The 16,186-nt window shown below is 51.6% G+C and overlaps 5 protein-coding genes across 5 annotated transcripts; 2 read left to right on the forward strand and 3 right to left on the reverse strand.

Moving 5' to 3' along the window:
* Positions 1-16: 16 nt before the first annotated feature.
* On the reverse strand, positions 17-1,585 carry TRIVIDRAFT_71825 (uncharacterized protein; the record flags this gene model as incomplete). Its single annotated transcript, XM_014103203.1, has 3 exons — positions 17-949; positions 1,011-1,325; positions 1,385-1,585. 3 exons carry the CDS (start codon positions 1,385-1,387, stop codon positions 137-139), a joined length of 1,131 nt encoding a protein of 376 aa, XP_013958678.1.
* Positions 1,586-1,882: 297 nt separating this feature from the next.
* Positions 1,883-4,329, forward strand: TRIVIDRAFT_208503 (uncharacterized protein; the record flags this gene model as incomplete). Its single annotated transcript, XM_014103204.1, has 2 exons — positions 1,883-3,278; positions 3,442-4,329. 2 exons carry the CDS (start codon positions 1,883-1,885, stop codon positions 4,155-4,157), a joined length of 2,112 nt encoding a protein of 703 aa, XP_013958679.1.
* A 916-nt stretch (positions 4,330-5,245) lies between these two features.
* TRIVIDRAFT_79043 (uncharacterized protein) lies at positions 5,246-7,115 on the forward strand (the record flags this gene model as incomplete). Its single annotated transcript, XM_014103205.1, has 4 exons — positions 5,246-5,284; positions 5,534-5,678; positions 6,037-6,721; positions 6,789-7,115. The coding sequence occupies 3 exons, from the start codon at positions 5,550-5,552 to the stop codon at positions 6,989-6,991; spliced, it is 1,017 nt and encodes a 338-aa protein (XP_013958680.1).
* Positions 7,116-8,401: 1,286 nt separating this feature from the next.
* Positions 8,402-10,868, reverse strand: TRIVIDRAFT_113752 (uncharacterized protein; the record flags this gene model as incomplete). Its single annotated transcript, XM_014103206.1, has 2 exons — positions 8,402-10,247; positions 10,324-10,868. Coding segments are annotated over 2 exons (2,391 nt in total), but the record flags the coding sequence as incomplete, so codon positions are not given.
* A 2,317-nt stretch (positions 10,869-13,185) lies between these two features.
* Positions 13,186-15,828, reverse strand: TRIVIDRAFT_11899 (uncharacterized protein; the record flags this gene model as incomplete). The annotated part of the gene is made up of 3 exons (XM_014102915.1): positions 13,186-14,149; positions 14,771-15,542; positions 15,621-15,828. Coding segments are annotated over 3 exons (1,944 nt in total), but the record flags the coding sequence as incomplete, so codon positions are not given.
* Positions 15,829-16,186: the final 358 nt, after the last annotated feature.

Here is a 16,186-nt window from a genome sequence, read left to right on the forward strand (position 1 = left end):
TCAGGGTACAGATTATGCGAAAGAAAACGTAGAGCTATGATTTCTATGCTATGAATTCATCAAACCATCCTATGTCACAATTTCCCAGCCCCAAACGCCGCACTGCAAGATGAATAATACCAACAATGAGGCCCATTTACCGTGGTCGTCGGCCATCTAGTCTGTTTCCATCATTTGGTCCCTTCTTATCTGGGGCTTTTGACTTGTCGTCGGCGTCTCCCTTTCTCTTCGTGGTCCCACGCAGACTCTGTCCTTGACCAGCAAAGTGGGGCTTGGATGAGTTCTCTTTGTCCTGGTCCTTCTCGGTATCCGTCTTCAGTGGCTTCAGTTCGTATCCGAAGAAAAGCTTGTTGGGAGGAAGGCGAAGAGGTGCGGGGGCGCCGTTTCGTCGTCTTGGGGCGCCGGTCGTGTCGACCGGTACTGGCGTTGCGGGTTTTGGCGTTGCAGTCTTGCTCCCCTTCTTGGTCAATCGCTGGCCTTCTCCAAGGAAATTGGTCGGCACGCTGGTCACTGATGGAGCAATAGAGCTGTAGTTTATGGCTTGAGCCATGGTCCCCTGACTGTGTAAAACACCGCCAGCAGGCACGCCGCCCATGGTGCTCCTTGGTGTGCTGGTTCCGCTCTTCCTCTCAGGTTCGACGTAGCCAACCGGTGCCGCAAACTCAACCGACACATCAGTTTCAATCATGCTGACACCCATCTTTTCTGTCTCTGGCTTGACGTCCAGGACCGCGACCTCGTAGACCTCGTCGTTGTACTCAAAGTTGAAAATATCGCCTTTTGTAAGGGTTGCAAAATTTCTGAATGCTTTTTCCAAAACTGCCTTTGGATCGCTAATATCGAGGAAGTTGACGGATTGTGGCTGAAGCTTGACCATTCTGGCCAGCTCAAGCGAAGTCGTTCGAATCTGGATCATGTCACCCACATCCAAGCCCAGGGTCACCATCATCTGTCAACAGTTAGCCAACGCTGCATCAAAGGGGACTGGTCTAGAGTATTCGGCAACTCACCCACTGGGGGATATATGCCCGACCTTCTTCAGCAATGAACTCTAGAACACCAGCATGCGAGTGTTTGCCTTTTTCGCCGTTAATCATTTCCATCAGCAAGGGCCACTGAACATGAAGTTTAGAAACTTTGTCCAGCGCCGACGGCGGAAGAATGATCTTGGATCCAAAGTTCAGCTCTGGCCGTTCACTGCCCGGCGCCATGATGAGGGGGTAACATCTGTAATACTCGTCGAACCGCTGGATTATGGGTCGTCGGCCATGGCGTGCCATGTTGTAGAGGTGTTCCGGATTTCCGGGATCGAAGGCACCAAAAGACTTGCGAGATGTTAGCAGACAGTAGCAGACAGCTCTGGGAGGCGATGTGTCAAACTCACCATCTTGACGAAGTAGTAGTAGGCAGCAGGCGAATATGACGGGGCTTCCTGGCAACTAGATTATGAAATGGTCCAAGGGAGATCGAGATTAACGCAGTCAAATCAACCTCTCCCGATATTTCTCGATAGCAACTCTTTCAGCGTTACAGAGATTCCTGCTGTGTTTTCACTGTCTTGGTGAAGTACAAGTCAAAAGTTGAGAAAGGCGGAAGACGTGGGGTTCGCAGTGGAGGCAGCTGTTGAGTGACGCAGGTACCTCTTATCGTAGAGCTGCGACCAACGCCAAAAAGTTAATCCCGGTCTCGAGCTTCCCTGCGCTAAACACGCGCCACTCATTGCCTTCTCAACACGTCATCTCTGATTATTTTGTTTGAAGTATTCATTAACAATTGTTTAGGGAGGCATACTGTTATTGGCTGGTTCTTTTGACCTGCTTCTCTGCCCACCACTCGAGCACAAGAGGCCATCGGCCGAGCCATTCTGTCCTCCCACAGCGCCATGTCTTCTCGATACTCTGCGGCGCGCCCCAAGCGAGCGGGCGAGAACTTTGCCCGAACGCACTACAGCAACGAGGAGGACACAAAGCGAGTCAAGTTTGATGTTCGCAATCCATCCATCTTGGCGCCAGACGCGCGGGAAGACGATGCGGTTCTCGACGCCGACGTCATCGGCGGCAGCGGCGCCACGAAACGAGGTGCCGTGAATCTCGATGGCTACGACAGTGATTCGGACAATGAGAATTTCAACGCGCGGGCAGGGACCCGCAAGAAGGGAAACGTCAATATCCTGGAGCAGCTGGACAACTACGATGCAAAAGGAAGCAGCAACCAGGAACAGTCGGGCGGAGCGATCAACGAAGATGATGACGACGACGACATGTTCGCGGCCGAAAACGATGACGAGAAAGGAAAAGAAGAAGTGAATGGCGAGGATGAAAACTTTGAAAAGTCTGGCAGGAAGAAGAAGGATGTCAAGTTTCTCGATGATGCCCAGATTCAAGGCGAAGAAAAAAAGAGTAAAAGTCGTGGTGCTATCCGCCTGGACGAGCGTGAAAGCAGCGATGATGAGGATGATCTGGAGCTTGCGATCCAGGAAGAAGGAGTGGATGAAGAGGTGGGAGCGGGCGGCCTAAAACGCAACGCACCAAAAGTCGAAGCCTTCAACCTCAGAGAGGAGATGGAGGAGGGACGCTTTGATCAAGACGGCAACTACGTTCGAAAGGCTAATGATCCCGATGCTATGCATGATAGCTGGCTCGAAGGCTTCAGCAAGAAGGAAATGAAAAAGGCGGCGGCAGCGCACGAAAAGCGCGAGGCCGAAGCTCGGGAGAGACGCATCCAGGAAGATGAAGTCTTGGTCTCGGAGCTGCTGGCAACGTTGATCCGGAGGCTAGAGAAAACCGAGACACCCTTGGAAGCCCTGGCACGATTGGGCAAAGACAAGACGAAGACCAAAAAGATCCCCAAGTGGAAGCTCAAGAAGATGAACAAGGGTGCAGAAGCTATGGAAACAGATCAAGAGGCGGCAGTCGACCCAAAACAAGCCGAGGTTAAGCAAGCAATCGACGCCATTACGGATGCGGCCGACAAACTACTAAGCCGTGGACGCGAGGAAATCTACGATCAAGAGAGAGAGCTGCTGGTTCGTGAATATCGACGTGAGACTGGAGAAGATTGGGTCGATACCAAGGTGGAAGAAGCCCCGTCGTCTGCCACCGCTGATGCTGAATCTGTTCCGGCTAGTGACACCATGTGGGAGTTTAGGTGGACGGATGGTCGAGACGATGCTGCAAAGCAAGGTCCTTTTGATGGCCCCACGATGAAAGCTTGGCAGGATGCTGGATACTTTGGCCAAGGCGTCGAGTTCCGGGCTGTTGGCGGAGCTGGAGGTGAGGGTGTGTGGACAGCATCGGCTGACTTTTCATGACGATTCTAAGCAGGCAAGCAAGCAAAGAGAAAAGAAAGTGTGTGAGAGCCGAGCGAGCAGACAAGCGAGCGGGTAGAGCCGCTCCCTCGCGTTCCTGTGGCTTATTTTCGTGCCGGGCAGACTTGTGAAAGTGGGAACATGGAACGTCGACAAGCAGCATCTCGTTGGTCCCCTTAGGGCAGTCAACGCTCTGCACGTCCGTCCCGGCGCCTCTGCCGCGGCTAAAGAAGGGCACGGTACTGGGCAGACGAGAATGCAACCGCAGATGGTTCCTGGAACTCCCGATCTCAACGGGGCCGGACGGGCTGCCCATGGGGCGATCTGGGGTCGCAGGCTTCTCCAAGATCCCACAAGCCGTAACGCTCCGGCGCTTGTATTCCGCAACGGCCCTAGGGAAGCGCGATGGCAGCCGAGCTTTGCCGCCTGGATGCAGCAGAATGCAGGGGCCGTTGCGTTTACGGTTGGGCATGTACGAGTAGCACATAGCAGACCTGTAGATGTAAAGGTTAAGAAAATGAGGGCATCGCCAACTTCCCGCGTGAACTCGACACCCGACCGCATCAACAGGCATTTAGTTCCTTACAAATGCCAATTACGAGACGTGACTACTGTTTTGGGAAACGGCGCAATGAGCGATTTCCATTATTCACCACTTGCAATTCGCACACGCCACCGTTGCCCTTATCATGCCGTATCAAGTCTATATCCGCGTACCCACGGGGGAAAAAAATTGCGTATCACTGAGCCAGGCGCGGCCACGGGGTGCGGCAGCCTCTGTTCAAAGGGCGACGTTGGATCATTCTCCCACAGCCGCCGTGGCCGCTGCCCGAGAGCGGCCTCGCTGTGACATAGTGATCCGTGTTGAGTCCTTGGCTTGTTGATGGATTTGGCCCCCCTCTGGCAGTCTAACAGCCAACAAAAAAAATAATACGGCCGCGGCAGCACCGGTGAAACGTGGGATGGGCTCAGCTCTGGGCCGTGGCCATGAGCATGAGCGGATGGCGGCATCATGTCAGATGGTGTTTTCCTCGCTCGGGGTTTCCAAGAACATCTGCCATGACCTCATATTCCTGATAGACGGCGGATGGCGAGCCCTTGCTTCTGACACGTCCCTTTTTTTGCACTTCGCCTTCTTCTTTCCGCTCCCTTTGTTCGAACTCGGCCGGCGTTGGCCGGTGGAGTCGACAATTGAGGCGGCCGGGCGTTTGTTGGGAGGCGAATTCCCGTTCCTGGAAGCAAAAACGCCCCGCCGGTTCCGTAAAAAACAGCGCAGCGCCTTCGCTAGGAGCAGCTTGGCTGTGGCCCTAGCCTTACGGCGGCGGATTAGACAAACGGATGTGGAATCGTTGAGATCGAATGTTTGAAATCTTGGGAGCTGCTAGTTCGAGGCTGTCGGTGAGCTGGTTTGCAGGGCGTTGCATGATGGGAAAGGGCATGGACGGGCTGATGATACGGGTGTCGTGGGCGATATAGGCTATCAATGCTACGATTATCAATGATTGACTGCTAACCGGGTGGAAGCTGCTTGCCTGCCTTATCAAACAAGCACCGCCCGGCATTGTACGTCAAGGTCACGTCAAAGCTACCGCGCCGTACCTGGTTGTAGCTGCTAGGTAGCTCCTCGCCGTCGCGCGCAAGGGCAGCAACTCGGCGATACTCGCACCCCCCCAAGGCGATACCACCCGGCAGCTGGAGGGCTACCACACAGCTACTGCTGAGCTGTTAGTTGCTCGTTACCTACTATGATTTGCAATGGATGCCATGCCATGCCATGCCCTGTAGCAGTAGCGGGGCCCAGTGTTTAGACGCGTCCCAGCCCAGGCATTAATGTCGCTCATCCGATGCCGCATCACCGTTGTGTCAGAAACACTATTAATCTTTCCACCTCCCTCCTGATCTCTTCCTCCTTTTCTCTTCCTCTCCATACCCAGCCCCAGCAAGCATCGTATCTCCCTCGTATCAACTCCAGCCCAGGTTAGTATACCATTCGATTCGATTCGATTCGATACCACTACCACTACCACTACCACTGCCATGTTCATGTTGCGGCCAACGCTACGACTGCTGTTCGCCTGCCCCTCCTCTCCCTCGTCGCCTTGCCCAGTAGCTACCCCGCCAGTCCTGCGTCACCAATTTTTTTTTTCCTCCTTACTTATTTACCCCTCCTCCCTCCCGCCCTGAAGCAGAGATTTGAAGCTTACCACGCAAACTCATCAATCGCAGTCACAAATCAGCTACAATGGCTCCCATCAAGGTCGGCATCAACGGCTTCGGTCGAATTGGACGTATCGTCTTCCGCAACGCTGTTGAGCACCCCGATATCGAGGTCGTCGCCGTCAACGACCCTTTCATCGAGACCACCTATGCTGTGAGCCGCGTCCCCCCTCTTTTCTAGAACTGCCCCTCCTCAGCCCAACGCAATGCCCCTCGGATTCTCACCCAATTGAGGGTGAGAAAGAGACGATAACAAGATTAAACTGCTTCAATGTCGCTCTTGATGCCATGAGATTGGAGGTTCCCTACCATCTACTGTTATGATGGCGAGAAATCTTCTCAGCAATGGCAGAAGCTGCGAATGGCATTGTCGACAGATGGCCGCATAATGTCTCAAAAAAAAAAAAAAAAAGGCCATCAAGGTCGAGCAATGCTCAGCTCCCTCATTGCACCACTACCCCTCACTTCATGCACAGCTCCATTGTTCATCCGCTAACCCGAGACATTACTAGGCCTACATGCTCAAGTATGATTCCTCCCACGGTCTCTTCAAGGGCGATGTTGAGGTCGATGGCAAGGACCTCGTTGTGAACGGCAAGAAGGTCCGCTTCTACACCGAGCGTGACCCTGCCAACATCAAGTGGAGCGAGACTGGCGCCGACTACATTGTCGAGTCCACCGGTGTCTTCACCACCACCGAGAAGGCCAAGGCTCACTTGGTTGGCGGTGCCAAGAAGGTCATCATCTCTGCCCCCTCTGCCGATGCCCCCATGTACGTGATGGGTGTCAACGAGAACGACTACAACGGCTCTGCCGATGTCATCTCCAACGCTTCTTGCACCACCAACTGCCTGGCTCCCCTCGCCAAGGTCATCAACGACAACTACGGCATCGTTGAGGGTCTCATGACCACCGTCCACTCCTACACTGCCACCCAGAAGACCGTTGACGGTCCCTCCGCCAAGGACTGGCGTGGTGGCCGTGGTGCTGCCCAGAACATCATCCCCAGCAGCACTGGTGCCGCCAAGGCTGTCGGCAAGGTCATCCCTTCCCTTAACGGCAAGCTGACCGGCATGTCCATCCGTGTCCCCACCGCCAACGTCTCCGTTGTCGACTTGACCGTCCGCCTCGAGAAGGGCGCTACCTACGCTGAGATCACCGAGACCATCAAGAAGGCTGCCGATGGTCCCCTCAAGGGTACGTAGCAACGATATCATAAAGATTTCCTGTCCATTTACAGCAGAGTGCTAACTATATGCAACAGGCGTTTTGGCCTACACCAACGACGATGTCGTCTCCAGCGACATGCTCGGCAACACCAACTCCTCCATCTTCGATATCAAGGCCGGTATCTCCCTGAACGACAACTTCGTCAAGCTGGTCTCCTGGTACGACAACGAGTGGGGCTACTCCCGCCGTGTCCTCGACCTTTTGGCCCACGTCGCCAAGGTCGATGCCTCCAAATAAGTGTTTGATCTGATCAGATGAGCCCAGGCTGGGGGGCATGAATCATTGTCTGTAGAAACACCAAAAAAATTAAAAAAAATTAATAGTGACCTTGAGTTTCTCCGCGTACAAAGTGAACCTTGACATTGATTATCTCGATAAATACGACCAATCCGTTCAAATACTGGTGTCCTCATTTGTGAACTGATAAAGCGGTAATTATGCAAGTCCAAAAATCGTATGTACGACCCATCTTCAACGTGCCAATGAGAAGAAGGATGCCCACTTTGTAAATACAACACCAAGACTGGGAGATTAATTAACCATCACGTATGCAAATTCGCTTTCAATCATGAACAGGGTTTTATTCCATCTAATTAATGGGACCTCTGCAAGGCTCTCCATCACAGATATAGCCATCATCATGCAATGCAAACCCGAAAAGGGGGGAATTGCATAAAGCACATTGTATAAAACGCAGGATCCGCCCCAACTTTTATTGTTCAGCAAAAATAAGAGAAACAAATAGTAACAGTTCGCAGAGCACATAGACTTGTCTGCCCAGGTCGTTCCGCTCCGTCGATCCATCCTCCCTCTTTTTCTCTTCACCCTCGATCCCCCTGTTTGTCAAGTAAACTGCTGCCGTAGGTTGATGCCATCCGACGTTTAGTCATATCTTGAGGTCCAAGGATAATCAAGTTTGTAGAGAGAGAAAGCGGAGATAAATCTTGAAGGGAATGAGGTAGATGAAAAAGGAGAAACTCATCAATATTACATTGTTCCTCTTCCAGCCATTCTCCCAAACCCACACGCCACGAAATAGGAATGATTCCCATTTCCTGCTGTGTGCTTGTTCGCAAACAGGGTTGTTGCTTCCAGCACAAAACATAGTGACACGCGAAAAGAGAGAAGCGGCGACAAAGAGAAAACAGTGTTGAGCACAGGGGATATCATAAGAACGTCAAGCAAAAAGAAAAGAAGAAGTATTTTTGCTAACAAACAAAAGGTCAAACGATAACTGATGCAGCCCCCCGTCTCGCGGTGGCGCAATGGTGAAATCTTCGTCTTCATCGACCAGGTAAACCCGACATCTCCTCTCGGCTTGTATGAAGCCAGACGACAAAGAGGAAGAATCGAAAAGGTTCATTGTTCGTGACCAACGCCAAAATGCAGAATCTCTCTCTCTTAATGTAAAAACAAAAAAAGGTCTTTTGTTCGCCCGTTTTGCCTGCATATAAAACCAGTTAGGTCATTGTGGCGAAGATAAGCCCGCAGGCTCTGAAACGGCCACCCACCCAACTCCATCCATCAGCCATGCCGATTATCGTAAAGTGTATATAGGTAGTTTAAATAAGAGGTTACCAGACAAGAGGTTTTCCTCTGCCCCTTTTTAATGTCATCCAATTCACTTCAGTGGCCACGAGGTGCAACGGACTCTTCGAGGTTAGCATCAGGAGCCCAGTCGACATCCTCGTGGTGACACCAGTGCCTGAGGGTTCGAAGAGTTGCCGACATCATATCATCAAGTGATTCGTGCGGCTGAACATGAAGACGCAGAGAAGGATTCTCAATGTTGTTGAGAGCCTCATTGATCTGGGAGTACAGTCGGAGTCGTGACCGCTCAAGCCGGACCCAATCTGGGGGTGGATGAACAGGATTTTCAGACGCCACATGGCACCGAATCAGCTCAGTGATGGCCATGACATGAAGGTTCAGAACCAGCACATAGAGAGGGAGGAATCGTCGAGTGTGCGCTTCCTGCCTCTTCATTTGGCCCTGGATGAATTCGAGCAGGGGGAACAGGCTAGACCATCCAGTCGGGTCGCTCCTCTTATTGCACAACCCGCGATAGATGTTTTGCGCCTGGAAGCCGGCCATAAAGGCCAGTAAACTTTCCAAACTAATCACGTAGCCCCTCTTTAGATCAGGCTCGCGCGAGCTACCACTGGCACCACCTCTCATTGCCGTGTCTGCCTCATGCTTGAGGCGGCGTCCAAGAGTAGAGAACCGAGCTTCTTTCTCTCGCATAGACTTAGCCTCGGAGGATTCTGAGCGATTTGCATCTTGGCCATTAACCCGACGGTCAGATGAGGCAGAGGCGGACGGTGTAGCGTTGACAGTGTCTCCAGGTGTCTGGGCCAACGAGTTGCTGGAGCTGACGCGTGACATCGAGGTAGCACCCTTTTTGGACGGTGTAGTTGGAGCGGGAAGACGGGACGAGTTGGGGATCTCAGGGACTTTGGGTTTCTTTTGTGAGGTGCTTTCTGACGATACCGCCGTGTCGGGGACAACAGGCCGTTTCCTTGCGGGTGGAGGCTGAATAGTGTCTTCCGATACAGTGGTATGTTCTTGGTTTTGCGCTTGCAGCTCCTTACGGGCAGCAGTAGATGATGACAAGGCCAGGATGCGTTTAAAGTCTCGCCGTAATTTCTTGGGCACTTTAAGCTTGACCATGAGCGTCTTCCGTAACTTTTGCTGAAGGGGTTCGTCCTCGTCGTCGGAGTAATCAACCACAGGCTTCTTCTTCTTGGCTGGTAGCTCCTTCTCTCTCTCATCTTTACTCTTGAGGGGCTTGCTTTCCAACGACTCCATCGATGCTTTCTTTCTCAGCAACAATGCAGCCTCCACTACCGGCGGCAAGGTTGGCGATAGCAACGGCGGGATTCTCGCTGGTGACCTTTGTCTCTTGAGCTCAGATATGGACTCGGACTTTCTATGCGCTCGGTTAGGCGACTTGGTCCGTTCACGGGACTCTTCCCGAGGTTTCTTTTTGTTTTGTTTCGCCAACGATCTGTCTTCGGCATCGCGATCCTGAAAGGTGAGGTGGAGGGGGGATAATAGAGGAGGCACAGTTGATCTTAGTGCCTCAGGTTTGGTGGGTGTGACTCGGTTACTTCCTGTGCCGGCAGGTCTCACGCCATTCATGGAATCGCCTCGTGGACGATGTGCAGGTGAGGTATTGTTGCGACTGGAGCCCACGGCGCCTTTGAGAAGGGCTCTGCCATTGGGGAGAGAGGAGGAGTTGGCGGCTGAAACAGATAGCCTATCGTCTTTGTGCGACGGCGCATCTCTGGAAGCCGCCGAGGAGACTTTATCCTTGCGTTTCTGCGCGTCATCGCGGGAGTGCTGTACCCGGTCATCGACGTGCTTGCTGCTGTCGGACTTGGATCGCTTCTGAGGTCGCGATTCGTCATCCGGGTCAGCCACGCGTTTCTTGGAATTGGGAGAAGGCGGTCGGGGTGGTAATGGGTGTTTGGTAGGAGGTTTAAGAGGTAATCTGGATCAATGTTAGCTGCTGCTGATCCCTCAATGCTACCGTTGCTCCGATCTGTTGCGGAGCTGCAAGTACCCACCTCATATCAGCGGCTTGTTCGCGACCCTGTCGCTGTTTGGCGTCGACGTGCGGATCTGATTCTCGCGGCCTGGGTTTGTCCATCTTCCTCGCTTCCGGGGCCGACTTGGATTCTGATGCGGATTTGGGGTCCGAGGTGGCCCCCGTGCTTGCTGACAGCTCGCCAGCGCGTTCGCTTTCCTTTTTCTTGGCGATTGATGGTTCTGGCGGCGACGTGGACGACGTGGCCCCCGTCTTTTTGTTCTTGTAGTCGCTCAGCGACAGCTTCTTCTTCTCGCCCCCCTTGGCCAGCGCGTTGACCTCGCGTGGAAGCGGTTTGACCGGTTCCTCACGCATGTCATAGTCGGACTTGGTGAAGAGGACGCCGCGATCGGCTTCGGACAACAGCGTCAGGTATTGCAGGCGGGGATGATGCCATTCCTCAAAGGAATTGCTGTCACCGTGGCTTGGGCGAAACCGCCATTCGGGGTGGAAGGCTAGGTGATGGGGTCGTTCTGGCAGGATGCGCTGGCTGAGCACCTCGATCGTCTTCCGCGCCGCTTCCATCGTGCTTGGGCGTGATCATGCCGCAGGCACGAGTGAGCGGCGGAGCGCGACCGACGAGACGGGCGGCAGCGAGAGGCGGAGAGCGCGACAATGGAGGCGGCTTTGATGGTGATGCAGACGCAAGTGCCGCACGGCTGGGGGCTGCAGCACAGAGGCAAAAGCGAGACAAAAAGACGGCCAGGACAAAGGACCGAGCCAGAGGCGATCGTGGTCGGGGCGCTCAGCAGAGCTCGGGGCCGCAGCCGCTGCTCTCTGGTATCTCGCACAAGGCGCTTGTCTCGCGAGCAGAAGCGAATCGACGGAGCGCGACAGGCGGCCGAATCGCAGCAGGGCGAGGCGGAGCGGCAATGGATTGGATGTTCGTGGAGGGACGTGATGCAGATGCCCACGAGATGGTGTTTGGCGATCGGTACCAGGAAGAGCGGCCGGCGGTGGGTGGAGGCGCATGTACTCTTGACTGGCGCTGCTCAGGCCACCCGAACGGCTACCTAAAAGGCTGGGCTTCTATTAGTCCGCTAGTCTGCTAATACTACGTACCTGTATTACTGGTGCTCCCCTGGGCCTTGGGGGCCTGTGCGTTTTGTATGGACGGGCACCAGAGAGCGCTGTGCGAGCTCACTTGTAGGTCACTTCAGCAGCTTAAGGTTTCGGGCTTAGTGGTGCATGCACGCTATAATGCGATACGCGCCGCCAAGCAGGGAAATTCCGAAGTGGCGTCGACGTTTTTGATATCGATGCTTGGATCTGAGAGAAAAGTCGCACACAATCAATGCGTAGGGCACTTTGTAGCTTATAGAAGAAGAAGGGGTCAAAAACACAGCCATTGTTTGTGATTGACTACATGTCTACAGTATGCATCTTGCAATGCATTGACTTTTTTGATTGGCTGATGGACTTGTTTCGGATGTTCTCTAATAGGTTCCTGTACCCTTTTAACAGTCCACATTACTTTGGTGCATTGCTGTCCTCAAGTTTTCAGTTCTCCATCAAAATGTAGATAGCAAGGCGGCTCTGACTTTGCTTTGTTTTGCTTTTCCTGCACTATAGATAAGCTCACGAGCTTGTATCCTCTCTCCAAGCTTTCAGAGGCGGCGGCATGGCGTTTATTTAAGGGAAGGGCTATTTAGCACCCCAGCGGCTAAGAGGAGTTCCGAATGGAGTAACAACGAGATGATCTCTTATCACCGTTACTGAAATAGATATTACACAGTTCCTAGAGTATCTGCTACTATCACTACTCTCTGCTACTATCACTACTCTCTGCTACTATCACTACTCTCTGCTACTATCACTACTCTCTGCTACTATCACTACTCTCTGCTACTATCACTACTCTCTGCTACTATCACTACTCTCTGCTACTATCACTACTCTCTGCTACTATCACTACTCTCTGCTACTATCTATATATACCTCTAATATCTGCTATAATTATTACCCAGGCTGCTTTAAAGTTAAGAATGGGTTGCTGAATAGCGAACTTGGGGTGCTGAATAGTCACTCCCTTATTTAATTGCTTGATATATACGCAATCATATCATGTAACGAGTCCCAGTAGATATCAGACAGGTCTCTTATTACGTTGTTTCGCTGTTGAAAGCTGTTCACAGAGGGCAAGTCAGGTGCTCTTGAGAATACACTCGTCCTATCCTATTGACCTGATTTCATGCCTCCCGTCTCCCCTTTTCAAGATATTGAGCAAACATTCTCTATTCTCACCTTTTCGTCACACGGCTTGTGCTACTCTCTTTACAACATTCTCTTGTGGGTAGCTTTTGTTATGCAGCGAAATGTCCATTACACAGAAGTAGCCTGTAATAGTATAGGAACATCACCACCACCATCACCATCACCAAATCTCATCACCAACATGTCACAAACAGAAACTAATCACAAGTGCAAATCTCTTGTTAAACCATGTCTACAGATCAACCTGCCTCCTTAGTGGCCCTTGGCAATTCAAATCTCATACATCATGGATCTTACTCAATCCTCCAGATCGCCCATGTGTGCGCAACCAAGGGAGTTACCGCCTCGCCGGTAAAAGTCATTCTGACGGAACACTCCGTACCACACGCGTTTCCCATTGCGCCAAGCTGTCGAAGCAAACATTGGCCCTTGAATCCTGGCGCGCGATTTCCGAGACTCAGACTGACCGGTCTCTTGGCCTCATCAATCCCGGAGAGATAAAGAATTCATTCCACCACCTCAACCAAGAAAAAAAAAACACTCTCTGACCTTATTGTTCCCTGGCGCCATGCAAATCTCTCAAAGCCCAGTGCGAGAGATAATAACAACGGTAAAGATTCCATTACATGTCTGTTTGGTGGCCATTAACCACCCTTGCGTTGCCGCTTACAAGCTTTCGCTTCTTGTTGCTTGTGCTCTCCCAGGCCGCGATACGCGTCTCAATACCGCTCACCTGCTGCTTGAGGAGCTTTATTTGTGGTACTGCTGCTGGTCCTTCCGGGATCGTTCTGTTGATGTGATTCACCATGTCTCTGTAAAGGCCTTGGGTACTAAAGTTAGTTTGCCATGAGTTGAGGGTTTGCACCTGAATGTAAACCGATTCCATTTGAGATCTGAATTCATCCATGATCAAGCCGATACGGATATTTGTTGATTCTTCAAGCCGCTTCACTTCATCAGTTTGTCCGTCCAGTTTCTCCGTCAGCCCAGAGTAGTCTGTCTTTGTTGTGGCACTCTCTTTTTGGATCTCAGTTATCTGGCGAGCGACATCGCCGACTTGCTCTTCCAGAGTCTCTCTCTTGTGTCTCTCTTGCTCAAGAAAAGGTCGAAGCTTGTGCTGGATTTGCATAATCATCTCTCTTGTGTCTTTGGTATTCTTTGCCATCTCGGGCTTGATGACCTCTAATATCTGATCATTAGAGACAGATACCGGCTTGGTCGAACTGAGCTTTTGTACACGCTCTTTTATTTCTTCTCCTTCCTCCAGGAAGTTAGTCAAAGTAGATTCCAGGGAATCGAGGCGCAAATTAGCTTCGTCTTGCATCTGCTCTTTGTCCTTGATGAGTTTCGAATGGTCGCATATTTGTTCCGCCAACTCCTCGATTCTGGGGGAATGGTCAGGCAATAGGTTCACCTGAGCCTCAAGCTTCCCCAACTTTTTGTCTTGAGAGAGTGAGAGCTGCTGCAACTGCTCAGCAAGTTGCGCCTTGTTGATCCACGATTCCGATAGTATTCGTTGGTCGGAGATTGTCATTCTAAGTTCGGCGTCTATCATTGCAATCTTGTCGTCCAAAGAAGTAAGCTGCGACTTGCTTATCAATGAGTCCACCAGCAGTTTCTGATCTGCCTCCGCCCTGTCAGCTCTGAACTCTAGCTTTAGCACCCTTTTGCCAAGTCCAGCGTTCCTTTCGCTTTCCTTTGACAAATTCTTTTCGAGCGCCGCAGCTCTGGTTTTGTGGTTTGCTTCTTCGGACAGAATCTTTTCTAGTTCTGCAATTCTGTCTTTATTTTGTATTTCCTCAGACAGAGTCGTTTCGAGAGCTGCAATTCTATCCCTGTTCTTTGCTTCTTCAGACAAGGCCTTCTCCAGGGCTGCAATTCTGGCCTTGTTACTTGCTTCTTCAGACAAGGTCTTCTCCAGAGCTGCAATTCTGGCCTTGTTACGTGCTTCTTCAGATAAGGCTTTCTCGAGATCTGCAATCCTGTCCTTATTTCTTGCTTCTTCAAACATGGCCTTTTCGAGAACCGCGATTCTATCCTTGTTCTTTGTTTCTTCATACATGGCCCTCTCAAGAGCCGAAATCCTGTCCTTGTTCCTTGCTTCTTCAAACAAGGCCTTCTCGAGAACCGCAATCCTGTCCTTGTTCTTTGTTTCTTCATACACGGCCCGCTCAAGAGCTGCAATCCTGTCCTTGCTCTTTACTTCTTCTGACAATGCATTTTCGAGCGCGGCGATTCTGGCTTTGTTCTTTGCTTCTTCTGACAATGCATTTTCGAGCGCGATGATTCTGGCTTTGTGTTCTCGATTGATGGAATCCTTCATCTCTGCAACTCGCTTCTCATTGTCTTGCATTAGTGTCTTTCTGAGAGAGGTTGCCCTGTCTTCCGCCTCTTGGGCCAGCGTCTTCTGAAGAGAGTGCAGTTTCTGCTCGTTTTCTTGAGTTAGCGCCTCCTTGAGCTTGGCCATTTGCGATCCGATGAGGTCTTTCATCAATTGCTGTGACTCTGTCGCTTCTTTCTTGAACGATTCCTCCATCTCCTTTTGTATGGTATTTTGGATGGTGTTCATCTTGGCCTCCGATGCCTCCCGATCCTCCGAAGCATTTGATGCATCAGGGCTCTTGGACCAGGCTTCCGACATGTGCTGCAAAAGTTGCTGCATAGCTGCTGCGATTCTGTCGTCGAATTCTCCCAAGTTTTTTTCGGCCTTGCGCATTTCTTCGAGAGTTTGCCTTTGCTGAGTAGCCAACAACTCAGGTGAGCTTGCATAGTCTGATGGGCGGTAATGGCTTTGCTCTTGATTTGCCATTGCCCTTTTGTGAGACTTGGACGCCTCGTTTCTGGCTCTGAACCATGTCATTCTCTCAGCGATGAGATCTAGCACTGGTTTGAGGGGGACGCTAGATACATGGCTGGTGGACGACTTGGAGGATTGACTTGAAGGATGCGGTCTGGCGTTATCGGGAGGGCGCTGTCTATTGGCTCCTGTACCAGAATATTGTTAGTTGGTTCACAGTCTGTGCTTAACAAAGCTTTTCGAGCAAGGCTTTGGGGTGTCACTACCTAACGCTGTTGGACTGGATCCTTCGAGACGATCGCGTTGGCCAACCGGACTCCGCTCATCACGCCGATCGATATTGCGAGTGCGCTTAAGATTCGACGCAGTATCACCTGATGGTCGCTGACTATCTCCTTGAATCAAGTCTCGCTTGATACTACGACCCTGCCCAAAGGTTTTATGGAATCCTTGCTGCGAAGGCCGCCGAGGAAGATCGTGACCCATGATGGCGGTGGAATAGGATATGGATAATGACGGTGATATAAGCAGAATCTCTGAGAAGATACTCTGAGAGACAAAACTTCAGTTTACTACTGAGTCACCGATAATCATCTTCTTCCCACCCATTTAGCGAGCTCTGGGCGAGCTTCTTGCTCGGGGAGATATCCCAAGCTGTATAAAGCGGTAGGCGCCGAAAGAATATCCGAGAAGCGGGTACAGAATATTATAAATGAAGGCAGATATTTTGTCAATACAAAGCAGACACAGTGTTGTTGGGTTGAGAGCCGGTGGGAAAAAAACAGACGAGGCAGGTTGGCAGAGAATGGTGGATGCGGTAAGTGTGCGGGTC

This window comes from Trichoderma virens (assembly GCF_000170995.1).
Source record: "Trichoderma virens Gv29-8 chromosome Unknown TRIVIscaffold_4, whole genome shotgun sequence".
NCBI classification, from domain to species: Eukaryota; Fungi; Ascomycota; class Sordariomycetes; order Hypocreales; family Hypocreaceae; genus Trichoderma; species Trichoderma virens.